The sequence below is a fragment of the Ahaetulla prasina genome, chromosome 5, assembly GCF_028640845.1.
Source record: "Ahaetulla prasina isolate Xishuangbanna chromosome 5, ASM2864084v1, whole genome shotgun sequence".
Taxonomy (NCBI): Eukaryota; Metazoa; Chordata; class Lepidosauria; order Squamata; family Colubridae; genus Ahaetulla; species Ahaetulla prasina.
The window spans coordinates 109,605,669-109,633,287 of NC_080543.1; the positions used below are offsets into that span (position 1 = coordinate 109,605,669).

Sequence of the window (27,619 nt, forward strand, 5' to 3'; positions counted from 1 at the left end):
GTGAGACCCCTCACATCCTGGACATAAATTGTTTCAACTTCTACCCTCAAAACGACGCTATAGAGCACTGCACACCAGAACAACTAGACACAAGAACAGTTTTTCTCCGAACACCATCACTCTGCTAAACAACTAATTCCCACAACACTGTCAAATAATTTACTAAGACTGTATTACTATTATTATTATTCTCTTCCTTACTAGTATCTATATCTTCCCACTTATAACCATATTGCTTGTATAGCTTATTAGTAACCTTGACTATCACTAAGTGTTATATATTTTTATAATTGATGAATGTATTTTATTCTCCTTATGTACACTGAGAGCTTATGCATCAAAGACAAATTCTTTGTGTCCAATCAACTTGGCCAATAAAGAATTCTATTCTGTTCTGTTCTGTTCTGTTCTGTTCAGTACTGCTTGTTTCAAAACTTAGCAGTACAATGACATTTTTATAAAGCTGAAAGGTAGACACAAACAATATAATATACCATCCACTTAAAGAAGTTCTTGGGACTGTGACTAGATGTCACAAATAATGAATGAAGTTTACAAAAACTCCAATAGGTGACAAAGTGATATTTTCTTTTTTGGGGGGAGGGAACGGTGGACTCAAAAGATCATCCTAGCAAAATGATATCGCAGCAGAACCATCTAAGATTACCATTATAGTGAGTATAGTGAGTGATTGGACAAAATTTCTTGCACAGGTTTCCGTCAAGGAATTCAGCCTATACAGAGAATACATATCAACCTATTGCAAACCATATTTCCACCTAATTTCTTTTTCAAACTATTTTGAAAAAGAAGACATCCAGTATTTTGCCCTCAATGTAAAAGACATGTGTATGAATGAATTCATCGTTCCCTCCAAATATTTTAATCGCTACAGTCACTGTGTAAGCCACTATAACTTCAGTTGGAGCAGCCAACATGCAAATTTAATAAAGACCGAGCTAGATAACTATTGGATATTTTCTAAACCACCATGTCAATTTAAAGATGCATGTAGTTGGCAGCCCAGTTTATCGAAATTTCAAAGCATTCAAGTGGAAACCAAGTTAATCCTTAGAGATAAGAGTCTGTACTAAATGCGGAAAAAACAAGGACAGTTAGAACTTGAACTTGGCCACATTCTAGGAAGATGCTCCTTGTGCTGAAATTACTGAGTGAAACAGATTTGGTGGGTTGCTAACAAAAATCCATCTTAAAAGTAGCCAGCTCAAGGACTTAAAGCTGACTCTTAAAGGAACCCATTCCCCTTGCACTTACCATGACTGTAGCAGCTGCCTGGGCTACCACTGCCGCTTGGTTTGTCTGGTGCTGAGCAGCTTTGATTTTGGCCTGCAAATGAGCAGGAGGATGAAAATATTTGCATTTTTCCCTCAGGCAACGCCCTTTTATGTAATCCATACAAACAGTTACAGTGTTGTCATTTGTATCAATCATTGTGCTGTCAGCAGGATGTGCGAACCGACAATCGGTTTCACCCCGTGCACAGTTTCCTCGCTGGAATTCCCGGCAAACCTGGGGCACAAAACAATATTTATTATGCATGTGAGGGTAATTACACATTGAGCACAAGAAAGAATGTAAAAGGCAATTTTTGAACTGTGCCCAAATAAAGTCTGAAAATTGTTAAAACCTTTAATCTCAGTCTGTAAGAGGACTGTCAAACTTGTGGTCCGCGGGCCGGATGTGTCACACGCTGGCCACGCCCACGCCCGGCTTAGTGAAGGGAAAAAAAACTCCTGATAGGTCACATGATGCTGCCATGACAATGTGAGTATGACACCCCTGGTCTATAACATAGGCTTCGTTATTGTATAAATTCTACGTGGATCTTGAATCCATCTGGGTCCTTGATCTCTCGGTGACTTTTAATCCTAACAATTGTGGTATCCTTCTGGACTAACTCAGGGGTTAGAAAGGAGGATGTGGTGTTATATGGTGTTTCTCCTTCTTCAGTGTTGACTGAAGAAGTAGTACCAGTAGTAAAAGCGGTGGGAGGCTCCACCCACCCACCCTGATGTCATATTTGGTGTTCTGCGCATGCGCAGAAGCGCACGCTACCGTTGTGAACCGGTAGTAAAATAAGTAGAACCCATCCCTGAGCTCCACTCTCTCTCTACTCCTTTCTATATGAAACTGGTGGGTGAAATCATTGGATGCCATGGAGTTAGGTACCATTGGTATATTGATAATACTCAGTTGTATACCTCAAATTCTGACTGACAGAACTCAAGAAACAAGCTCAGATTTTCCATATGTAAAAGTCACCTTTCTGAGAATGGAGCACACAAAGAATGGACTACAATTAACTGATCTAATGTTTTTCTTTTAGTTTATTATCTCTGTTTACAAATTAATGTTATCTACAAATTACATAATAGATTACAATTGCTGCACAAACAATATAATTACTAGGCCATGCAAAACTCTGAGGAGATGATTTGTTCCATTTGATTCAGGTGACCACTTTAACTGAATTTCTAACCTTTCAGAGCTCATATACAGAAGTCACTCACCTTAAACTAAAGCAGATAGACAAGATAGACAAGTCCTGTGCTGTTGTTTCATGAGGTGGAAGATCTTACCTTCTACTGCAGGGGTGTCAAACTTGATTTCACTGAGGGCCACATCAGGGTTATTGAGGTCACTCGTGTCGGGGGTGCCTGTGGTGGCCCAAGCGCTCTGCCAGCGAAAATGGGCTCCCAAGCTCCGTTTTTGGCCACGACGGCCTTCTGTAGCCCTGTGCCAGCAAAACTCGGGGGGGGCATGCACAGCCTCCCATGGGCTCCATTTTCGCTGGCAGAAGCACCATGGGTCACTCCTTTGCTGTTTCCAGGGTGGCCCCATGGGCCAGATCTAAGCACTCCATGGGCCAAATCTGGCCTACGGGCCTTGAGTTTGACATCCCTGTTCTAGTGCTATATGAAATGTATCAAAACAAATACGTTTGCATAACCATAATAATGAATTCTGCACTTCTTCATTACAGCACAATTATGACACCAAAGATCAGAACAGAGGATCTGCATTGCTGATGCTAAGTAGCCAACTGAAATGAAATAGCATTTTCTCTATATTTAAATATAGTCACTGGGTAAATTCACAATCCTATATAACCAAATACTGCATGTATCCGAAGAACGATGCTCACCATACCTCTAGTTTATCTGTCCTGAGGAGTTTCTGTGTTGTAGTTGATCCAGAGACAGAGACCGGATTTCCAGGAACAATTACAGATTGTGTGGGAACGATTTCCGTAGGAATTAATCCAACCCCAGAAGTAACCGGAGCTAAATATGGTGCAAAGTTTAGTGCTGGATTAGATCCTATTGTTGGTCCTACTGAAAATGATGGCTGAAAGAGAGAATAAAAAGGAATGATAAATAAGCATCCAGAAATGAAAAATATACACATGCTCTGTAATAAATTCAACATCAAAGTTCACTGATTTATGTTAGAGTAGTCCACACACATGCTAAACTGAAATAACTCATATTTTGACTTGGTAGAATGTACCAATTCAGTGTCTAGTTATTTGTGGCTTTCTTAACAAATTAAACTAATTATTATGTTTTAATTTTGATGAATAGTTCCAAAGGGTTAGTTTTGGAAAAGGTTACTGAATAACTGACTCAGCATGAAAGCTTTGAAGCCATGTTTATCTTTGAGAGAATTGATGTACACTGCACTGTACATCTGTATATAAATTTAAAATAGAGAAAGGATGCTTAACCATCTAAGGAATGGCCATAAAAGCTACCTTGGTATGACCAACTACAAATAAACCAAAACTATAATTTATTATGCATGATTATCCTATATGTTATTCTTTTAACAAGAATGAAAAGATTTATACATTAAGGATCTTTTTGGTGTTATTGAACTCCAAAACACTTGATGTGAGATTGACCATGGTATCCTGCTGCGCCGGTTGGGGGGATTGGGAGTGGGAGGCACCGTGTATCGGTGGTTCTCCTCCTATCTCTCTGACCGGTCGCAGACGGTGTTGACAGGGGGGCAGAGGTCGACCGCGAGGGACCTCACTTGTGGGGTGCCGCAGGGGTCGATTCTCTCGCCCCTTCTGTTCAACATCTATATGAAGCCGTTGGGTGAGATCATCAGTGGCTTTGGGGTGAGATACCAGCTGTACGCTGATGACACCCAGCTGTACTTTTCCACCCCAGGCCACCCCAATGAAGCTGTTGAAGTGCTGTCCCGGTGCGTGGAAGCCGTACGGGTCTGGATGGGGAGAAACAGGCTCAAGCTTAATCCCTCCAAGACGGAGTGGCTGTGGATGCCGGCACCCCGATTCAGTCAGCTGCAGCTGCGGCTGACTGTTGGAGGCGAGTTATTGGCCCCAAAGGATAGGGTGCGCAACTTAGGTGTCCTCCTGGATGAACGGCTGTTGTTTGAAGATCATTTGATGGCCGTCTCCAGGGGGGCCTTCCACCAGGTTCGCCTGGTTCGGCAGTTGCGCCCCTTCCTTGATCGGGATGCCTTGTGCACGGTCACTCATGCGCTCGTTACCTCTCGCTTGGATTATTGTAATGCTCTCTACATGGGGCTCCCCTTGAAGTGCACTCGGAGGCTTCAGTTAGTCCAGAATGCAGCTGCGCGGGTGATAGAGGGAGCTCCGCGTAGCTCCCATATAACACCGCTCCTGCGCAGACTGCACTGGCTACCTGTGGCCTTTCGAGTGCACTTTAAGGTTTTGGTTACTACCTTTAAAGCGCTCCATGGCTTAGGGCCTGGGTACTTATGGGACTGCCTGCTGTTACCACATGCCTCCCACCGACCCGTACGCTCTCACAGAGAGGGACTTCTCAGGGTGCCGTCCGCCAAGCAATGTCGGCTGGCGGCCCCCAGGGGAAGGTCCTTCTCTGTAGGGGCTCCCACACTCTGGAACGAACTTCCCCCGGGTTTACGCCAAATACCTGACCTTCGGACATTCCATCGCGAACTGAAGACATATCTTTTTATTCGCGCGGGGCTGGCTTAAATTGAATTTTATTAAATTTTAAATTCTTATTAACTAATTTTAAATGGGGTTTTTAGTTCATTGTATACTTTTCAGGCCAATTTTAAAATAAGTTTTTAAATTGCATTTTAAATTGTATATTGTACTATCTGTTTTATTTTGCCTGTACACTGCCCTGAGTCCTTCGGGAGAAGGGCGGTATAAAAATCAAATAAATAAATAAATAAAATAAATAAATTTTAAACATACCGTACTTTTCGGAGTACCTTCCCCCCCCCCCAAAAGAGGGTGAAAATCTGGGTGTGTCTTATACTCCGCCCAGCTTTGCAAATGGAGATTTCAAGGCTGAAAAAGCCTCTGAAAGAAGCTTCAGAAAAAAAGCCTTTTTTCTGAAGCTCTGTTTCGGAGCCTTTCAGAGGCAGGGAAAAAAAGCAAGGCACACAGCTCACAACTAACGAACCTGTTGCTAAAATTCACCTCTGGGAACAGCTGATATTCCGGGAGGCCCATCCACCCACCAATTAGCTTTTTTCTTATTTTCCTCCCCAAAAACTAAGGTGCATCTTATACTCTGCGGTGGTCTCTCATGAAGCAATGAGCCAGAAGCAAAGTTTTCGTTGGGATGAGAGCTCAGAACAAAATCTAAGCCTCCCCTTTTATTAGGATTCTTACCGGAAAGCATTTGCATAAAAGACAATAACATCAGAAGGCACATACATCAAAGAGAGTCTATCAGAAAGCAATACATCAAACAAAACCTTGTATATTGATCATGTAGCAAAACATAGCAATACATCCTGTGATATCCTAACCTTGCATACCAATTGATCTCCACATAAAGGGATTCCTTAGATCTTTGTGAGGAAGATCTTATCAAGTAAAGGAAACGGGATGTAAAACTGTAACTGCATCTTCACACCATAGAGGTAAATATCCTGCTCCTCTGATGTGACTCTAACATCAAAGAAGTTTCTACCTATGTGATCCAACTAGCTGGGAGAATCCCACGCTAATCTAGCACATAGGTGATCTCTCAGATGGAATCCGTATGGCTATATTGCAACATCTCTTCCTTTTTTATTTTTTAAGGCCAGACAATCAGTCGGTTTCATTATTAGCCATACTATCCTTGTCTATTTCTGAGTCATCATCCAGGCAAAAGGTTTTAGGTGCAGGCAAGATGTAATCATCTTCGAGTTCCTCTACGGTCAGCAATTGATAACGGGCCGGATCATGCTTATGCCACAATGCCATGACTTGTGCAGTTGCTTTCTTTTCTGCTAGTAAAGATAGACTTTTAGAAATTGTTTTAACAAAAATAGGTAGAATACAAGGTAAAATTATACATCCTAATGCAATCATACCGATTAATACTATAATAGCTTGTAAACCAGGTAATTTAGGCAACCATCCTGAAAAGGCATCTTCAAAGTTAAATCCCTTAGTTTATACATAGAGTCCTGTACAATGCCAGAATGGTCGGCATAGAAGCAGCATTCTTCCTTTAAAGCCACACACAATCCACCTTCTTGGAGGAAGAGAAGGCCAAAGGAGCGGTAGATGTCTCTTGTAGGAAGAGAGTCAATTGCCGGTATGACTCTGCAGCAGAGAAATGTCAATGGTGTCAGATGGGGGAAGGTCCCCTGTTTTTGTTTTTTGATGGTAGGGACGGATATGTCGGCCAGGGACCCACAAAGTCTCACCATTGATTTGGATGGCAGCTGCTGACAGAAATCTCAAATACAGTCCTTACATGAATACATAAAACAAGAAAGAACCAAACTGTCTTCTGGGAATTGAAAAAAGTCTTTTGATCGTTACATGTTTACTCATTACATGTCCATTTCTTTATTGGGAAGTGTCTCTTTTGGGGAAAGCATCTTGACCCATGTATTCGACTTCCACAGGTTGAAGTCATCTGCAGGACTAAAAGACATGAGAAGGGATCCCCTCCTCCTCCCTTTCTGGGTGAGAAAAGGCATCGTTGGAGGATTAGGGAGGGGGCCAAGGGGGAATAGATAGCTTGCAGGTAGAACTTGAAAAGAAACAACACAGATTAGCATTAAACAGATAAACTGGTACAATATATTTCCATATGAGAAAAGGTATGCTTCAGGAAGGAGATAAACAGGTAAAATCATTTAAACAAAAGTACAGAGAAGAAAGAAAGTTGAACTCTGTTCTTCATCCTGTCTAGGTAGCTGGTCCATCCTGGGCAAAAAGTCATTTTTCTTCTTTCTAGCACTTTTAAAATTCATACCCACACAAAAGCAGGGACAAAGAAGAGATGACACAACTTGGGGGGGGGTTTATACACAAATCTCAGTTTTGTTTTTTAACAAAGGTACTATATGGGAGACAGAGAAAAAGACAAACGATCAACAAAAACCCAACTCCCACCCTTTTTATTCATGTGTGGAAGTTGTTCACTAACAAATCCATACTATCAAAAACTTCCAAAAACAAATCACTATATCTTAGCAAAATCACCATTTGTCTTATTTGCTCATGTTTTTCTAACTCATAACTCCTAACATTAAACTTTTATTTCAGCTTCATTAACAAATTAAATCTTTCACAGCACTAGTATCTGCTCATCCTTCTAAATCTCTCTTCACATCCTGTAACTTTCTAATTTATCTCTGAAATAGTTCCTAAAACAGGGCACATCTTGTGCTGCTAAAAAATAAAGATAAACAATACAAACAGCAAATAAGAAGCACCTTGAGTCTGATTCAAAAAAGAAAAACATTTTGTAGGCTTTTTGGTGAGTCTGTTATGTGGAAAACCTGAGTGCATTTCCCAAAAAAAAGATTTCTGCTTAAAAAAATTGCATCCATACATAAGAAGATAGCCATTTGTCTGAAATGCTGTAGGGTTTCCTGCCTGGGCAGGGGGTTGGACTAGAAGACCTCTAAGGGTCCCTTTCAACTCTTATTATGTATGTTAACAGCTTCAAAAATACAAAGCTAAATGACACATTTTGAGTCAACTCTGTGCTTTGAAAACATTTATAAAAGTATAGGTTTAATCAGGCAGTTTAAACCTCAAAAAGTTCCAGAAAAAAGAAAAATTAAAAATTAAAATCAAAATCAAGATTGCATGCAGGGTTAAAAATTAAAATCAAAATTGTTTTCAGAGCAGAAAAGAAAATGCATCTGCATATTTGTCCCTCCCTTCTCAGACAGGCACAGCAGTGAGAAAAAAAGTTGGGGAGGTGAGTGGTTTTGCTCTTCGCCCACCCCCTCCCTTGGCTCAACAAAGGGCAGGGGGGGGGAAGTAGTTAAGCCAGCGAGGACAGAGAGAGAAAAAAAATTTTTTTTTTGAAAGTCCACCCTGAGGGGGTGTTTTCCAGTTCCCCTTTCTCTCACCCTTCCCAACCTGGCTCAGATACACACACGCACATTGCAATCAGGCACATATTTCTTGCAAAAACACTCTAGATACACGGCACGCGCGCGCGCACACACACACACACACATTTCTTGCAAATCCAAAAGACAACACAGAAATCTCACACCTTCTCAATGAGTTTTGCACATACACACATTCCATGCAAATCAAGCATCACAATTATCTCTACAATTCTTATGCAGGTCTGGAAATGATTACCTACATACATACACACGCACACACATCATCAAGCAACATTTGCAGACCTGGGGAAGTTGCCTCTTTAAATCTTCTTCCCTCAAGTGAGAAAACTCAGCAGTTTAAGTCATGAATGTGATTGTGGATCCTTTTGAGTCATTTTTTGATAAGGCGGAGGACAACTTTCTAAGTGACATCTGCAAGTCCTTTTTCATGTAAAATGAGGCATTCAAGGACCATGCGCCACAGAATTTTTGCAGGGGCTCTTGGACTTTCATGGAAATAGGTTGCCAATTTCTTCCTTGTAGTCACTTTGAGCATTTTGAGATGGTTTTCAAATATAGGGAAGTAATTGAACCAAATTGGTTGGGCTATAATCTGAGTGATCATACCCATGGGGGAAAGGGAGAGGCACTCTGGGGGGAGGGAGGCAGGCAGGGGAAGGGAGGCAGTTTTCAATGCAGGGATGGAAAAAGCAGGTATATGCTTTGGAGGTGGGAGGCAAGGGGCTGAAGGGACAGCAGGCACAGGGTTAATTTTTAGCTCAGTATGTTTTGAGAGTTCAGAAAGATGGGGGGAAGAAGAGGACACAGAGAGGGGGAATAGATCAGTTTTTTTCCTTTCATTACCCTCCGTGAAGGTTTCTTCTGACCTGACGGCACTGATAGAAGGGTAAACAGGAGGAGGGGGAGGTGAAAGAGGGGAAGAAACAACAGCAGGGGGGAGCGCAGGGGGAGGAACACATGGAGGAGCACAAGGGGTATTGGATGCAGGAGGATTTTCTGCTATCAGGGGGGAGGGCGAAGATGAGGAACTTGAAGAGTTAGTATCAAAAAGGGGCTCCGAAGGACGGGAAAGGATATCCTCCGGGGCAGGAGTGGTCAATTTAGTAGCAGCATTTTCATGTGGTGGAGGTTGTTTCAAAGGCTCAAGGAGAGACTGATTCTGAGCTGCTAGGATTTCCATAATTATTTTCCAGGTACTTAAGATAGAGGCTGGGGCTCTTGGGGATGCGTGGAGATATTTGCCAATCTGTCTCCACGTTGCTGGTTTTAAAGAGCCTGCCTCAGGATAAGAAGGACAATGATGCCAAATGTATTTTAACAAATCCTTCAGTTTTCCTTTTGTTACGGCAGCTTGTAGCTTGTCCGCATGGTTAAAAAAGAATAAATTTGATTTGGTTAGTTCCCTCAGCTCACGTAAATGTTTCTCCTGAGCCTTAGAATTTCCCTCCCATACTTACGAAAGGTCCGTTGTTCGCCAGCGATGAACGGATGAGGTGCACCAAGCCTATCCCAGGCGGTAAGGATGGGAGGTCAAAGGATGTGCAGGGAACGTATCCTTTGGTAGAATCTCATTGAAAGAAAAGATCTTTTGGGAGCGTATCCTTGATGGGATCACACTGAAAGAAAAGATCTTTTGGGAGTGTATCCTTGATGGGATCACACTGAAAGAAAAGATCTTTTGGGAGTGTATCCTTGATGGGATCACACTGAAAGAAAAGATCTTTTGGGAGTGTATCCTCGATGGGATCACACTGAAAGAAAAGATCTTTTGGGAGTGTATCCTTGATGGGATCACACTGAAAGAAAAGATCTTTTGGGAGCGTATCCTTGATGGGATCACGCTGAAAAAGAAAAAAGAAAAAAAAATCTTTTGGGAGCGTATCCTTGATGGGATCACGCTGAAAGAAAAGATTTTTTGCAGGATCGCATTGGGAGAAGTATTCTTTTTGCAAAATCTTGGTAGAATCACGTCGGGGTCACCAGTTGCGGTGGTCTCTCATGAAGCAATGAGCCAGAAGCAAAGTTTTCGTTGGGATGAGAGCTCAGAACAAAATCTAAGCCTCCCCTTTTATTAGGATTCTTACCGGAAAGCATTTGCATAAAAGACAATAACATCAGAAGGCACATACATCAAAGAGAGTCTATCAGAAAGCAATACATCAAACAAAACCTTGTATATTGATCATGTAGCAAAACATAGCAATACATCCTGTGATATCCTAACCTTGCATACCAATTGATCTCCACATAAAGGGATTCCTTAGATCTTTGTGTGGAAGATCTTATCAAGTAAAGGAAACGGGATGTAAAACTGTAACTGCATCTTCACACCATAGAGGTAAATATCCTGCTCCTCTGATGTGACTCTAACATCAAAGAAGTTTCTACCTATGTGATCCAACTAGCTGGGAGAATCCCACGCTAATCTAGCACATAGGTGATCTCTCAGATGGAATCCATATGGCTATATTGCAACAATACTCCGGTACATCTTATACTCCGAAAAATACGGTACATGAATTACTGCTTAAATGAAAACTGTGCTTCTTTCCCCCAAGTCCAGATAAGTCTTTCTTAAAGGAGAAACTCTCTCTCTCTTTCTGTGTGTGTGTGTGTGTGTGTGTGTGTGTGAGAGAGAGAGAGAGAGAGAGAGAGAGAGAGAGAGAGAGAGCGCTGCCAGTTTTCTTGGCAATGTCATCCAGCTGATTTTATGCCTAAAGCCATATTAAAACTCCTGGTTTCTCCCATAATTCCTTAACCTCCACCTCAAATTTCTTACTATTTTTACTTTTTATTATTTCTATATTTCAAAAAGTTTCTGGGTCAATTTAAGATTTTCACATCACAAGCTCCATTTTCATGATTAAATATTCACGGTCCCCATAAATAAATTAGAAGGGTATGCAAATACTATATATTTATAAATACATGTACTGTATATATGTGATAAGCAAATTAATACATAAATTATTCAGCTTAACTGAATCTCACTATGTTTTTCTTAGTAGTTTATCCAGAATAAACTCGCTTGCCCCTAAAATGCAGGAAGTTCAACAGCTGCAATAAGATTACAAACAGAAAAGGTTCATAAAAACGATTTATACATCTTTACTGGACAATATTTGATGATAAGCATATTGTAATTTATAAATTAAAATTATAATACATTCATTTATTTATTTATAATGTTAGTCAGGTGTCAGCTATGAAGAATAAAGCATTGGGCTGGCATTTCATTAAAAGTACTGACCATTGGCTGAAGAGGTGCTCCTGGGAAAATAAACTGCATCTGCTGAGCCAGCATTGCTGCTGCGGTTTTCTGTTGGATCAGGTTGTTTCTACCATTAATTTCTAGCTGAGTTTTCAAATGTGTTGGTGGGTGAAGATATTTGCAGTTCTCCCTCGTGCAACGGCCCTGAAAACGTTACAAAATGATCCATTTTGGGAAATTTTATAATTTATTGTAAAGCAGCTATTTCATATCCTCAAAAAGAGCCTTTCATATAAATCAAATAGCATATTGGACTGAATTGCTCTGTTGACATTTCTCTGAGGCATTATACATCTATTATAATTGTATTATGTATTTTACCAAAATTAGGTGGAAAGTATTCCCATATCTTTTCTTTAGTAATGCCCTGTAGATATAAAATATTACAAAAATAATGTTCATCACATTCGATGAAGATTCTAATGTATGCTATAAAGAGGAAGGAGAGAAACAGAATAGGAATGCACTAAAGGCAGATCCGAATCCTTTTCCATTGTCTTTCAAAAGTTTATATATGGGCATGAAGATGAATGAGAACAGAACTACATTTTCCAAATCCAAAAACCCTAAGTCTTGGAAGCTGATCATCCAAATCTGTAGTGCTCATACAATCCAAAACTTACCCTGGAACAATTGTGTTTTTAATATAGTATAGTGCAGTGATGGCTAACTTTTTCTGGACTGAGTGCCCAAAGCGTGCACATCTGTGCAAATGCACATGCTCCCTGAACCTCCGAAATGCAATGTGCGTGTGGCCCCCTGCATGTGCCCTGCTCCAATGCATGCGCCCACCTGCATGTGCCGTGGCCCCATGTGCACGCACGCATGTCCCCCCCGCATGTATGCGTGGCCCCCCCACACACACCAGGCCCTCGCGCATGCGTGCACACACACCCTGCGTGCACCTTGCCCCTGCACATGCACGGCAGAGACCTGAAGACCAGCTGGACAGCGAGAGGTGCTCACGCATGCGCAGCAGAGCTGAACTGGGGCAACCGCTTGTGCGCCCACAGAAAGGATGCTGTGTACCACCTCTGGCACATGTGCCATAGGTTTGCCATCATGGGTATAGTGTATGTATGGTATGGGTATAAGTATAGAGGGAAAGGGAAAGGGAAAGGGAAAGGGAAAGGGAAAGGGAAAGGGAAAGGGAAGGATAAAAACTCAGGAAAAGTAACAAAAAGTAGAGGATAAGAATTACTTCCAACTTTCTTTGGTTCAAGTATAGATTTAAAATATATCAAACACTCACTTTTAAACAACAGTAATTCACACTAGTTCTATAATCCCACATAATTCTTATCAAGTCCCCAAATCACAATTTCATTTCTTTTATTTTCTTGCAAAAAGTCCAAAAGTGGTTTCTTGATAGAAACAAAATCGATAAGTCTTTTCTTTAAACAAAGCTGTCAGTTTCTGCCATTTCTGACAATTGCATCGGCTTAACAATCCAACTGTAAATCCTTCCATTTCTGTATATAGGTAGTCCTCGAGTTACGACCACAATCTGACCACAATTGAGCCCAAAATTTATGTTGCTAAGTAACTTAACCGTGTTAAGTTAGTAACACGATTGATAAGTGAATCTGCCAATCCCATTGACTTTGCTTTTCAGAAAGTCGCAAAAACTGATCACATGACCCCATGACACTGTAACCGTCATAAATATGAGTCAGTTCCCAAGCATCTGAATTTTGATCATCTTGATCATGGGGATGCTACAGTGGTTGTAAGTGTGAAAAACGGTTGTAAGCCATTTTTTTTAGTGCCACTGTAACTTTGAACAGTCACTAAATGAACTGTTGTAAATCAAGGACTACCTGTATGTAGAAGTCTCGCTGCTATCATACACGAAAATAAAAATTAGATAAGATTTTTCAATCTGTTTCTCTATTAACCGCAAAAGGAAAGTCTCTAGTTATAACTGTACATTTCCTTTTAATATCTTCTGAGTCAAAATACATATTTGATCTCAACATTTTCTAGTTCTCTTACATGCCCACCAAAAATAGGAGTTTACTTTTAGTGTCATTACATTTACAACAAATATTTAAAATCCAATTACACACGTGGAAACCTTGGTCCTGTCTGACCATGGTTGTTTTCTTGCAATATATGCTTTTACCCAACTAGGTAGCATCATCAGTTCTAGAATGGAGTGGGGTTTACTCTCTGTTTAGACCAGTGGTGGGTTTTAATTTTTTTTACTACCGGATCTGTGGGTGTGGCTTGGTGGGCGTGGCTTGGTGGGCACAGCAGGGGAAGGATATTGTAAAATCTCCATTCCCACCCTACTCCATGGGAAGGTTACTGTAAAATCTCCATTTCCACCCCACTCCAGGGGAAGGTTACTGCAAAATCCCCATTTCCTCCTGATCAGCTGGGACTTGAGAGGCAGAGAATAGATGGGGGTGGGGCCAATCAGAACTTTTACCACTGGTTCTCCAAACTACTCAAAATTTCCGCTACCGGTTCTCCAGAACTAGTCAGAACCTGCTGAAACCCACCTCTGGTTTACACACAAACTCATTGCCCTGTCAGTGTTAGTGGGAGTTTGTTTTCTTCTTGATACTTCCTTGATTAAGCTGTTGTTTACTGTTTATTTGTCTCAGTTGTTCCTTGATTGGGGTATTGATTAACTGCTTGATTGTTGGTCTGGTATTAATCTTGGTGATAATTTCTGTTCATCTGGTTGTGGATTGCTGGCGAGGAGGTTTATACATCTTAGTACTAATATGGTCAACATTTCTACACAGTGCCACATCAAATTCAGTCTTACCATTTTCAAACTCATCGTTCTTTTTATCAGATTTTAACCTTTCCATTAACTGAACACAAGAAAACCAATATCATATGTAACCTTTCAATTCTGAATCATCTCGTTTTTAACTTAAATTCTCCTTGACAAAAAAAAATCAATACATCAGCATAAGTTAGCATTTTTGTTTAGCTATCATTTCTCTCCCCCCCTCCACTCCCCCCCCCCCTCTCTCTCTCTATATATATATGTAGGTCTTTGGTTATTCGGGTTTTCTCCCGCGTAAAATTGGAAGTGTCTTGGCGACGTTTCGACAAAGTCTCATTCGTCATCTTCAGGCTTCAGCTTCGTGCTTCTGGGAGCAATGTGTGATTGCAGCTGTTTCTTCCTTTTTAACTGCTAGTGGGGGTTTGAACTGATTGGGTGGGAGTTTAGCTGTGCTCTGATTGGATGGGTTTTTTTTTGTGCTCTGATATATATATATATATCTTGATGTGGTCCTAGAATTCACAATTGTACCAGATATATATATATATCCAATCCAATAGTGATTGGACCCTTCCCTGGGGTGACAATCACTATGGGATTTTAGAAAACAATCTTGCTTTATACCTATATCAAATTCTCAATATGGGATTTCTAACAAAGTGATTTTTAACATCTACAATAACCTTATCATACCACAAATAGCTATGCCAACCAAACCTTAAGTCACATCTTTCCAAAAACCTCAAATTCCTCAGTCACCCACTTTTCATCCATTCTAAACAACAAGCTGCAAAATATAATTTCAAGTCTCATAGTCCTAACTTTTCTCTTACTTTACTATCCTGCAGCATTTTTATATTAGGCTCTGCGCATGCGCAAGATGGCTGCCTAACCGGGAGATCGGGACGACGACGAGTGAAGTGAAGTGGGGATGGCGACGCTCAGGCGGCCTGCCGAGCAGCCTGCGCCCCCCGGCTAGGTCTATTATCATCTGAGCAGCCGTGAGAGGGATCTTGGGACCTTCTTGGACTCACGGCTGCCGAGACCGAAGCCGGGGAAGAGCGAGCTGCGAACGGCGGCCATTTTACTATTTGGCCGGGCGGGAGCCGAAGAAGGAACAGCTGGACATGGAGGAAGGACGCCGGTACCTAGGTGGCCTGCCGAGCGGTTTCGCCCCAATCCGGTATGTCATCTTTCGGGCAGCCGGGGGAGAGGTCTGGGAGCCTCTCTGGACCCCCGACTGCCGGGAACGAGGCCGAGGGATGGGCGAGCTGCGGATGGCAGCCACTGGGCCACGGACGAGGCTGCGGCCTGGATTTGGCTGTTGGAGGCCGCAGCTGGGTTTTTCCCCCCGTTTTGTTGCTTTTTTGGCATCTGACGTCTTCGGATGGTTTCTGGGCTCTCCAGCTCTTCTTGACTTCCCTGACCCCTCCGGGACTTGGTGGAGGGGCCTAGGGTGAAGGGCTGTGAAAGATCCCCTTGTGGCCCCCACCGGAGGTGTCCTGGCCTAGCTCGGCCTGGTCAGGCCTAGCGGGGCCTGCCTCTTCTCGGACTAGGAGTTGCATTACCATCTGCAACTTGGGTCAGCTGCATTTATCATCTTGCACTTTATATGGCCAGCTGGAGTTAGGGGTGATGGCCATCTTTGGGACTGTCCGGGAAGGTGACTGGAGACCGAGTGGTGTATTGGGGCCCTACTCTGCAACATCTTTTGAGGAAACATCTACTTTGAAATCTCGGTGACGCCATTTAACGGGGAGATGAATACCACCTCTATTAGGATGGATTTTAGGACTGAGCTTTCCATGAGTTACAATAACTTCTTACTATCAGATTGCATCTGCGACTTATACCAGCTTGTACCAGCTTTAAGCCAGCCACCATCTGTAGACATTTTGAAGATGGGTATCCACTTGGACTTGGCATTACATCCTGCCACCCCAGACTTTACCTTGCTACCTCACGTCGTCTTCTCTCTCCTGTTTATGCTTTTAACTTATTTATGCGATATTCTGCCTTAGAACTCTTGCGCCTGCAGTGCCCCGCCTCAGGAATGGCCCGCCGCATTATCAAGGGCCGGCCTCAATGACGGGTCTTGGGACCCACAGAGGTGGCATCCGAAAAAAAAGAGCCTTTGGGGTTTTTTAGATAGGGCTTTTTTAAGGGGTGGGAGGGTTAGGGCGGGCGTTGGGGTAGCCCGTCGGGAGGAGCCAGTCCTGCGCGTGCTCGTGGCGGTTTTAATAGGTTCGGAGGTTAGGGGGGGAGATTGCGTTCCTGTTGGTGAGGGTGGCCCGATTTTCACGGTAAGTGGGAGGGGCAGATATGGCGGAAGGGGGGGATCATATCGTTCTGGGGGGGCGCGCGCCCGGTGTTTGCAAGCGGTCGCACGCCCCGGTCCCCCGTCCTTTTCCCCGTCCCCGGATGGTCAAGACCCCCAGAGCCTGAGCCTGCGGCTGATGTTATGCAACGCACGGTCCGTAGTTAATAAGGCCCCCCTAATATATGACCTTATCCAGGGGGGCGCTGCGGACCTTATAGGCGTTACGGGAACCTGGCTGGGCACGGAAGGGGGTGTGCCCCTTGTGGAGATGTGCCCGCCGGGGTTCCGTGCATTCCATCAGCCGAGGGCTCAGGGTAGGGGTGGCGGGGTGGCGGTTGTGATTAGAGAGAGTCTAGAGCCGAGGGAGACCACTGTACCTCAGATTGCCGGGTGCGAATCCCTCTTTGTGAGATGGGGTCATAGGTGCCAGATGGGTTTGCTGATCACGTACCTGGCTCCTTGCTGCGTGACAGCTGCCCTGCCCGAGCTCCTGGAGGTGCTGGCCGGGGTGGCAGTTGAAACCCCCAGACTTTTAGTCATGGGGGGCGTTAACTGCCCAACGGCCGGCACGTCAACGACGGCAGCTCGGGAGTTCATGGCTTCCATGACGGCCTTGGACCTGACCCAAGTAGTTGATGGCCCTACTCACATTGGGGGTGGCACTCTGGACCTGATTTTTGTCTCTGGTCAGTGGTCGAGAGATCTGGACTTAAAGGAAATAGTCACTGAACCTTTGTCATGGTCAGATCACTCTCTCCTTCGTCTGGACTTTCTGACCGCCATTCACCACCGCAGGGAGACGGAGCCGATTCGTTGGTTCCGTCCCAGGCGCCTGATGGACCCGGAGGGTTCGGACGGAGCTTGGGCCATTTCCTGAGGGTCTGGCTCACGGCTCGGCTGAGGAACTTGTTGCGGCCTGGGAGCGGGCGCGGCGGGGCCTTAGACCGTGTCGTGCCTTTGCGACCTCTGACCCGGCGCGGGTCCCAACCGGCTCCTTGGTTCTCCGAGGAGCTGAGAGGATGAAATGCGGAGAAGGCGCCTAGAGAGTTCCTGGAGGTCCAGCCGTTCAGAAGCTGATCGGACACTAGTGAAGTCCTATACTAGGACTTACCTAGTGGCATTGAGGAAGCGAGGCGTAGCTCGCCTCCTCCCTCATTGCATCGGCAGATAACCGCCCAGCCGCCCTGTTTGGGTGACCCGCTCCCTCCTACACCAGGGGAGCGGGATGACCCGTGCAGGGGCGTGCTGAGGAGTTTAACGGTTATCTATACGATAAAATCGTTCAGCTTCGGGATGGTTTGGACCAAGATTGCGGTGATCTGGTGAGGCGGCTGAGGTGGTCTTGGTGACATTTTATGGGATGAGTTTGACCCTGTCGCTCCGAGGACATGGACAGGTTGTTGGGAGGCTGAATGCCACCACGTGTTTACTGGACCCGTGCCCCTCCTGGTTGGTGCTGGCCACTCAGGAGGTGACACGAGGCTGGCTCAGGCGATTCTGGCGCTTCCTTGGTGGAGGGTGTCTTTCCGGCCGCCTTGAAAGAGGCGGTGGTGAGGCCCCTCCTCAAGAAGCCTTCCCTGGACCCGGCTGTTTTAGGTAATTATCGTCCGGTCTCCACCTTCGCTTCGCGGCGAAGGTTGTAGAAATATGGTGGCATATCAGTTTCCCTTGCACCTGGATGAAACTGTCTATCTAGACCCGTTCCAGTCCGGTTTCCGGCCCGGTTACAGCACGGAGACGGCTTTGGTCGCGTTGGTGGATGATCTCTGGAGGGCCAGGGATAGGGGTTGTTCCTCTGCCCTGGTCCTATTAGACCTCTCAGCGGCTTTTGATACCATCGACCATGGTATCCTGCTGCGCCGGTTGGAGGATTGGGAGTGGGAGGCACCGTTTATCGGTGGTTCTCCTCCTATCTCTCCGACCGGTCGCAGTCGATGTTGACAGGGGCAGAGGTCGGCCCGGGCGCCTCACTTGTGGGGTGCCGCGGGGTCGATTCTCTCGCCTTCTGTTCAACATCTACATGAAGCCGCTGGGTGAGATCATCAGTGGGTTCGTGTGAGGTACCAGCTGTATGCGGATGACACCCAGCTGTACTTTTCACACGGACCACCCCAACGAAGCTATCAGTGCTGTCCCGGTGTCTGGAGGCCGTCTGGTCTGGATGGGGAGAAACAGGCTCAAGCTCAATCCCTCCAAGACAGAGTGGCTGTGGATGCGGCATCCCGGTACAGTCAGCTAAATCCGCGGCTGACCATCGGTGGCGAGTCATTGGCCCCGATGGAGAGGTGTGCAACTTAGGCGTCCTCCTGGATGAGCGGCTGTCTCTAGAAGATCACTTGACGGCCGTCTCCAGGAGAGCGTTCTACCAGGTTCGCCTGGTGCGCCAGTTCGCCTTTCTGGACCGGGAGGCCCTATGCACGGTCACTCACGCTCTCGTGACGTCTCGCCTGGATTACTGCGCTCTCTACATGGGGCTCCTTGAAGGGCATCCGGAGGCTGCAGTTAGTCAGAATGCGGCTGCGGGTGATAGATGGAGCCCCGTGGCTCCCGTGATAACACCCATCCTGCGCAGGCTGCACTGGCTACCTGTGGCCTTCGGGTGCGCTTCAAGGTTTTGGTGACCACCTTTAAAGCGCTCCATGGCATAGGGCCGGGTTATCTGGGACCGCCTACTGCGACCAGATACCTCTCACCGACCCGTGCGCTCTCACAGGAGGGACTCCTCAGGGTGCCGTCAGCTAGGCAGTGTCGTCTGGCGGCGCCCAGGAAGGGCCTTCTCTGTGGGGCTCCCACCCTCTGGAGCGAACTCCCCAGGACTCCGTCAACTTCCAGATCTTGGACCTTCCGTCATGAGCTCAAGACTCATTTATTCATCTGCGCAGGACTGGCTTAGATTTTTTAAATTTAGAGGGGTTTTAAATCGATTTTAATATTTATATTTCTATTTTTAACAATTGGTATTATTAACTATTGGCATTAGAATAAGTCTTTTAATGATTATTTTAATTTGTATATTGATGTTTTTTATATGCCTGTAAACCGCCCTGAGTCCTTTGGGAGATAGGGCGGTATATAAGTTTAAATAATAAATAAATAAATAAATAAATATATTTAATTCCTAGTTTATTGTCTTGCCAGACAAATCTAGAAATACTATTTTGCTGTCGTTTAAATGGTACCTCAGTTGTCCATATGGGTATTGTTTGAAATAAAAAGAGCATTCTAGGTAAAATGTTCAACTTAATCATACAGATTCTTTCCAATAATGATAATAGCAATTTTTCTCATCATAATGTATCTTTTTTTAATGTCCATTCCATATCTTAACATAATTATTTTGAAATCACATACAGTTCATATTAGTCAAAGTAATTCAAATATTTAACCTTTTTTTCAATTTTAAAATCAGACCATCCTGGTACAATTGTGAATTCTAGGACCACATCAAGTTTGGGAATATTTCTTCAACTTGTATATGAACCTTATATTTCTCAGAGAGCATGGCCTGTTCTTAATTAATCCACGTTGGCTTCATGTAATCACCTAGTTCCTTCATATGAGCTTGTGAAACCATTGCTTAATTATCTTTCCTAGGATTTTCCCAAGTACTGAGGTTAAACTGACTGGCCTCTAAAATCCTGAGTCCATTTCATTCCCTTAAAAAAAAAAAAGTAGAAAAATGGTTCATAAGAATACTGGATGCAAATGACCCAAAGGTGCTTTTTCAGGAGGCAAATGGACTTTCTTGTTTTTTCTTTTGAATACATTTCGCTTCTCATCCAAGAAGCTTCTTCAGCTCTAACAGGATAGTGGGGAATGCTGAAGAAGCTTCTTGGAAGAGAAGCGAAATGTCTTCAAAGAAAAAACAAGAAAGTCCAGTTGCCTCCTGAAAAAAGCACCTTTGGGATAATCATGACCTGGATGACTGGATGCAGATGAATACTCACAGAAAAAAAAAAGATCTAGTAATTCTCATTCACTAAACTTTTCCACATCACTAATTTAAAACCTGCAAAAAGAAATATATTACAACAGCTGAAGAAATGAAAGCATGTCCTGTACTCTGCCTAATATCAAAAGACTGTGAACATCTTATCAAACTAGCATGTCTCTTCAGGCAGGAGTGAAATGCTCCTGGTTCGGACCGGATCACCTGATCTGGTAGCAATTGCGACGGGTGGTTTGCGATGGGCGGTAGCAAAAATCCCTGCCCCCGCCCATGCCCAGCTGAGCCACGCGATCATCAGAGGGTTGTTGTTTTTTTTACTTTTAAAAGCATTTTTTCTTCAGCCGAAGAAACCTGGTGGTTTGAAACTCATGACTGAGGATCTTTGGGACTTAATTCCAAACATAAACCCCAACTTAACGCATCATATAATGAGATAGAGAATGACGGGAAGTATGAAAAACCCAGTTACAAAAAGGAGATACAAGAAACATACCCAAGACCCGTAAAGGACTCAAATGCCTATATACTAACACACAAAGTATAGAGAACAAACTGGGTGAATTTGTACTACTAGGACATGAAAGGCAGATACGATATATTTGCCATTACTGAAATTTGGTGGGATGAAACACATGATTGAAAGGTACTGATGGAAGGATGCAAACTATTCAAAAGAAACAGACCTAAAAAAAAAAAGGAAGTGGAGTTGCATTACATATAAAAGATCACTACATCTCTATAGAAATACACAAAACCAAGGATGAAAACCTCCTAGATTGCATATGGGTCGATACAAAAAGAAAAAAAGAATGACATTGCTATAGGCGTATATTACAGACTACCCAATCAAGCAGAAGAAATGGATGAACTATTTGCTAATCAATTCACAAATGTATGTAGTAAACAGGCACACACAAGCAATAGAACATAATCCAACTAGTGTCTTAAACTTTCAAAAAGCTGATTTTAACAGAGAGAGCCTAGGAAAGACTCCATGAATGAAAATGCTAAAGGGGAAAACAATTCAAGAAGCATGGGAGACTTGCAACAAAAATCAAAGATAATTAAAAAAAGTTTCTTTCAACATAAATAACAAGAAAAAAGTCACCAAAAAGAGAAGATGGCAAGGAAGGAAGTAACAGGTAATAGAGAGAAAGCAGAGCTGCTTAACTCATTCTTTGCATCAATCTTCACGTAAAGAAATAAATAAATAGCCCAACCTACCAAAAACATAACCTTAAAAGACTGACTAGAAATAAAAATGAAAATAATCAAGAAAATAGTAAGAGAACACACGTCTGATACTGATGAATATAAATCACTGGACCTGACGGATTACATCCCAGAGTTTTGAATGAGCTGGCAGATATTATCTCAGAACTATTGTACTATATCTTTCAAAAATCCTGGAGCACAGGGGACTACCTGAGAATTGAAAAAGAGCTGATCTGGTTAGGATTAGGGTTTAAAGAAGATCTTCAAAGAAGGGGGAAAAAACCAGACCCTAGAAACTACAGACCAATTAACCTAACATCAATACCTGGGAAGATACTGGGAAAGATAATAAAAAATAGATCTGTGAACATCTAGAAACAAATAGTTATAACTAGAAGCCAGCATGGGTTTCTTAAAAATGATCATGCCAAACCAATCTTGTTTCATTATTGGACAAGTGACTAAATTTGTGGACCAAAAAAATGCTATGGAAATAGTATAGCGGGGGTGAAATGCTACCAAGTGAACTGGTAGTAATAAAAGCTACCAGTTCAGGCGAACCGGTTATTAAAAAAGCTACCGGTTCGTCTGAACCAGTATTTCTGACGATCAGCTGTGCAATTTATATTCACTAGAAAGCAGGCAAAACTAAATTGTGCAGCAAAGCTGTTCCCCCCCTTGTTGTTCTGCTTACCTTCTTAAGCCTTTTTCTGCACGCAGCGTGTGTTTGGTGTATGTACACTGTGCATGCACGCACACTGCGTGCATTTAGTGTGCACTTTGCATGTGCGGGCAGCGAACCAGTGACAAGCTGCGGAGGATTTCACCACTGTAGTATAGATAGTCCTCAATTAATGACCACAATTGAACATCCTCTCATTTATGAGTAATCTTATGGAATACATTTTTATGAAACAATTTGCTGAATCTCCTAGAACAGGGATGTCAATCTGGTGGCCCACAGGCTGGATGTGTCACACGCAGGTCACGCCCGCCCCAGCTCCATGTATGGGAAAAACATCATGAAACATCACATGACGTGATGCGTTTGACCCCCCCCCTTGTCCTAGAAGATAAAGGCAAACCATTTCTGTGTTGTTGCCAAGAAAACTATGTACATGTCACCAGGTCTGGAATTGAAAGAGATTTTATATAAGTACTGTATCTAAAGAAGCAACTGTTCAAAGACAAAATAGAAATCTTTTGTATACAACAAACGGTAACAATAGCTCCAGTAACAACTTTGCATAAAAATAAACCAGCTACTGTAATGGATTCTAGAATAGGTTGAATCGAAAATCTATGTACCCAGTAATCAAGGTTTTTGATTTATTTTTGATTTATTTATTTATTTTGTCGAATACATATTAAATAATATATATAAGTATAAGCATGAATTGAATACATAAAATGAATACAATTAAAGGGAACATTAGGACAGGGACGGTAGGCATGCTGGTGCTCTTATGCTTTATGTCTGTAATCTGGAATCTGATTAGGTTGAAACTATTTTTTATGGGATAACCAACTCTGTATCTCTAAAACAGTGGTTCTCAACCTCTACTTCACCATTGGCCACATTTAAATACCTTTTGTGGCCACAGACCACGGCCCCACACCCCCAAGACTTAACTCAAGATTTAAATCATAACATTTCTTCAAGCCTTCGCAGATCCCGTGACACTGTGCCCCCCCCCGGAATCCGCTGACTGCATGTGGAGAACAACTGCTCTAAAGAATTACTTCATTACCCCCATTGTCATCAACAAATAATAAGTAATGCCATCTCTCAAGCGGGAAACAACTAGTAAATTTCTAGATCTAGATTAAAATTGCAAAATGGAACAGTTTCACTTAACTGGAAATGAAATAATAACTGTAACTTTTGGGCAAGCGTATCTTCTCACATATACCTGGCAACAATTTCATATTTATATACCAGTGCTATGAACCAACAATTTTTACTTCTATTGTACAGGCAGATGTTCCATAACCCAACATAGTTCACTGAATGAATCTAAGATTTACGTATATCAATAATGCATCTAATGATAAATTTAGGCAGGAATTCAATTGAGACATATTCTCTTGTGGCCGGAAGAGGGATCTAAGATCTGAACACAGAGAATTCCTAATAATTCAGTGAGACTGAGACAATATAAAGCACAGCGTATGTTATGTGTGTTATGTGAATATAAAGCAAAGCAATATGTCTTTGAATCAGTCTTGATCTCCAGCAACTACTGGGAAAGTCCATATCTCAGTTGGAGATCGGATGGGATAGCAACAAGGAATTCCTAGTCCAGGAAGCTATGAAACATCTTGGGGAAAAAACAATAGCAAACCAGTTCCATACCATTGTTGAGAAAACTGACTGGATGTAACCCATTCAGGGATCAGAACCACAGCTCAATACAAGGATATGTTTACAATATCTCCTTCTAATGCATGCATTCTTACCTTTAGGGAATCAAAGCAGGCAATCACTCTTCCACTTTCAACTTGGCAGCTTTTGGATGGATGTGCAAATTTACATTCCTCATCAGAACGTGAACAAGTCCCTCTCTGAAACTGCCTGCACACTTCTAGTGTCAGCCATTTTGTGTCTCTCACTGGAGCAACAATTGAAGCCATGATATAAAACTGCTTTCGATTTTGTGAGTTGTTAATGAAATAGCCTCTGTTTAAAAACCAAGCCAAGAAGGTTCCTTTCAATAAAACCAAGCGTAGCTTAATAAAATCCAATGCATACAAAGATGATATACAAAGCAGCTATTATCAGTGAACATTGTAGTTATCAACCAATATATGCCATTTGTACACTTTTGTCTGCAAAAAAATCATGCTCAGTAGCATTTCTGGACAACATTCATGCTACTAGGGAAAAAAAACTTGTTTTCATACAATGGCATTCTTTTATACATTTTAGGCTGTCGTATCCTCTTTGTTGGTGTTAATTAGGTAGGAAAAGCTACAGATTCAGCAGTCTTCTTGTTTAGTTCAATATTTTTTCTCACGTTTTGTTAATGCTGGAATCAGATATACAGGAAGCTGTAGTTGATTTGTAAGGTTAAAGCCAATATCTAGCCGTGAGAGATGATCATGAGAACAACAAAGTTGTCGCTGTACAATGACTACATAAGGCACTTATAGTGCAGAAACCTGTGAAAACAAAACAAAAAAGTTATTCAAATAATATATGAATATCAGTTTTTCTAGAAAATATTCTAGAAATGTAACTGCAATGTAACTATATATAACCACATTTGCAATCAGCCACATATTTTAAAAACCCAGGAAATAAAAAGACAAGATGCACAATACAATAATCCAGTAAAGTAATAAAATGATATTCAAAATAAAGCTTTCCTCATCGGATTTATTTGCTTTTGGGGGTAAAGATCAAGCTGTCGGTGGATTAAGATTTTAATATTTTTATGCATTCTGGAACACCAGGAATGGAATGCTGATGGTAACACATTTTAAATACAACAACCGAGCCTTTTAATTTGGCTATATTGTGAATGGATATGCTGAATATTGAGAAGATTCACTAAGTTTCCATTTCTTCCATGCGCGGTACAGTTTTATAGAGGCTCACAATATCACTGGATACAATATTTGAACTGCAGCACTATTTATGATACAGTGGTGCTTAAAAGTTTGTGAACCCTTTTGAATATTAATATTCTGCCTAAGTGTGATCTAAAACATTTTTGTGAGATAGGTGATCATATAAATATGATACATGAATAAGCAAATACCAGTAAATGAAACATGATCTATTCTCCATGCAAGTCCTAAAACTAGATGAAAATAACCAAATTAAATCGGTCAAAAATATTATACTTGTTCATTTATTTCTTCATTTTGAAGAAAACGATCTAAAAATCTAGAGTATCCCAAATTACCAGAAGAAACTCCTCTGTCCTTTCCATTCACAGTGAATACTTCTCCTTTTCCATTCAATAATTTGCGCTCCCAATGTAGAGATGCACAGTCAAAGTCACTAGTAGTAAAAATGTTACATGATTAAAAACAAATGATTGTCATTGGCAACCACAAAACTTTTCCTGTTGACAACCAATCCAAGCTATACAACTAGTTTGGATGAGTCTCAGGCAGCATGATTTTCCTCAGGAATGATAGGAGTTGGTCCAAACTTCTGGTTTACAACTTGGTGAATGTTAAGACTTATTTCTGTTGTAACATTTCTGTTGTACCTTGGAAAACTAACAGGGATGGGAAAATTCTTGAGTTTCTCTAAGATATATCCTGTAATGAAGAAGTCAGTTGAGAGGCCAGGCTCTCACTTCATAGCTCTGACAAGTAGCAAGAGGATTTTTCCTCAATTCCAAATGACAATAATTTCATTACAGACTGAGAAATATTCCTTCTAATGAAAATCATAAAGATTCAAGGAAGGAGTCGTACTTGTATTTTATTATACTTTTTTTCTTCTATTCAATCATGTCTTGATTCTCAGAAACTGAATAAATCCTTGCAGTTTTCTTCACAAGGTTTTCAGAAGTGTTTGCCGTTGCCTCTTTCCTAAGGTTGAGAGAAAGTGACTGGCCCAAAGTCACCCAGCTGGCTTTGTGCTTAAGGCAGTACTAAACCTCAAGTTCTTAGAAATCTATAATTTATAAAGACCTTCAAGATTTGGCACCTGGATACCTATGGATCACCTCCTCCAATTGGATTCAAACTGGCCTATTTATAAGTAAAGAGGACTCTGTGTTGATCTACACCTCCATGAAGCGAGCGAGGGCACCACTTCTCCAAAGCAGCACAAAACTGCAAAATGGGCTCCCCACGGGAAATTATTAAAAACAAGCTTTTTCAAGAGCCCTTCATTATCTGCACCTCTTTCGGTTTTCTCTTCTACTTCAGTTCTGTTTTTATGATTTGAACTGTATGCCATTCTAATTCTGATGTCATTTTGTTATGACACTGTAAACACCAAAAATTACAAGATTGCGTTAGAATAAAAATCAAATATCTTTTTTTTATCTCCGCAGAGGAAGAGATTGTGGTACTCTGATTCTTGATGTGACTAAGAGTCATGCCTCACTTGTGGGCATAGATAGCTGATGTATACAATGAAAGGAAACATATCAGAATCCTTGAGCCTTGCTTTACTATTATATTGAATAATCACAGGTACTTAATCAATTCGCTTTCTCCTACACCCCTTATACTTTGTTCAGATTTTGAGGATGAGTTCAGGCACCATGCTGGAAGTCAATATCGAAACACAATTTGTAAGAAGGAGCAAGAAATGCAAGATGCAAAAATAAAGAGCTAGATATTATGTATATCTAGGTATATGAAGAAGTCAGTAAAGAGCCAGTGGAAAGGATAGACAGTTATATGGAGCAAAGGGTATTTGTTTCATTAAAAAATGAGAAAGAGATGTATTCAAAACATCTCTTGGGCTTTTTGGGATGAATTTACCCATTGCTTCTGTTTTCTTCGGCACCCTTTTCCCATGCAACTCTGATGGTGAAAGATTGGTGAGGCACTTAATCAGTCTGCAATGGATGATAAGAATTTAACATCTCTTCAGTTTGTATCTTCCAGAAAGATCTTGAAAGACCATTTCCTCTTTCTTTTTCCTCTTTTAGATTAGGACACCGAATTTTGCAATCGCTTATCAAGCCTGAACAGTTCAACTCTAATCTCTTATCCAGCTAAGTAAAGGAACAATGAAGAGAAAAAGTTGTCTGCTTTGGGAGCCTCCCAGAC

The 27,619-nt window shown here is 42.2% G+C and overlaps 1 protein-coding gene across 17 annotated transcripts in view; it reads right to left on the reverse strand.

The window, feature by feature from the left end:
• Positions 1-27,619, reverse strand: part of MBNL2 (muscleblind like splicing regulator 2) — a 74,589-nt gene that overhangs the window by 27,395 nt on the left and 19,575 nt on the right. For 14 of the 17 annotated variants that reach the window (XR_009155553.1, XM_058186787.1, XM_058186792.1 and 11 more), the window contains exons 2-5: positions 24,332-25,033; positions 11,621-11,785; positions 3,172-3,369; positions 1,276-1,530 (exon numbers count right to left, since the gene is read on the reverse strand). Coding sequence is in view for 16 of the 17 variants with exons in the window: in XM_058186787.1 (XP_058042770.1) it covers positions 1,276-1,530; positions 3,172-3,369; positions 11,621-11,785; positions 24,332-24,505 (792 nt within the window). In the remaining variant the exon portion in view is untranslated. Of the gene's footprint in view, positions 1-1,275; positions 1,531-3,171; positions 3,370-11,620; positions 11,786-24,331; positions 25,034-25,782; positions 25,900-27,619 lie in introns of those variants that run through there. The other 3 variants (XM_058186803.1, XM_058186801.1, XM_058186788.1) reach the window with 2 other exon arrangements.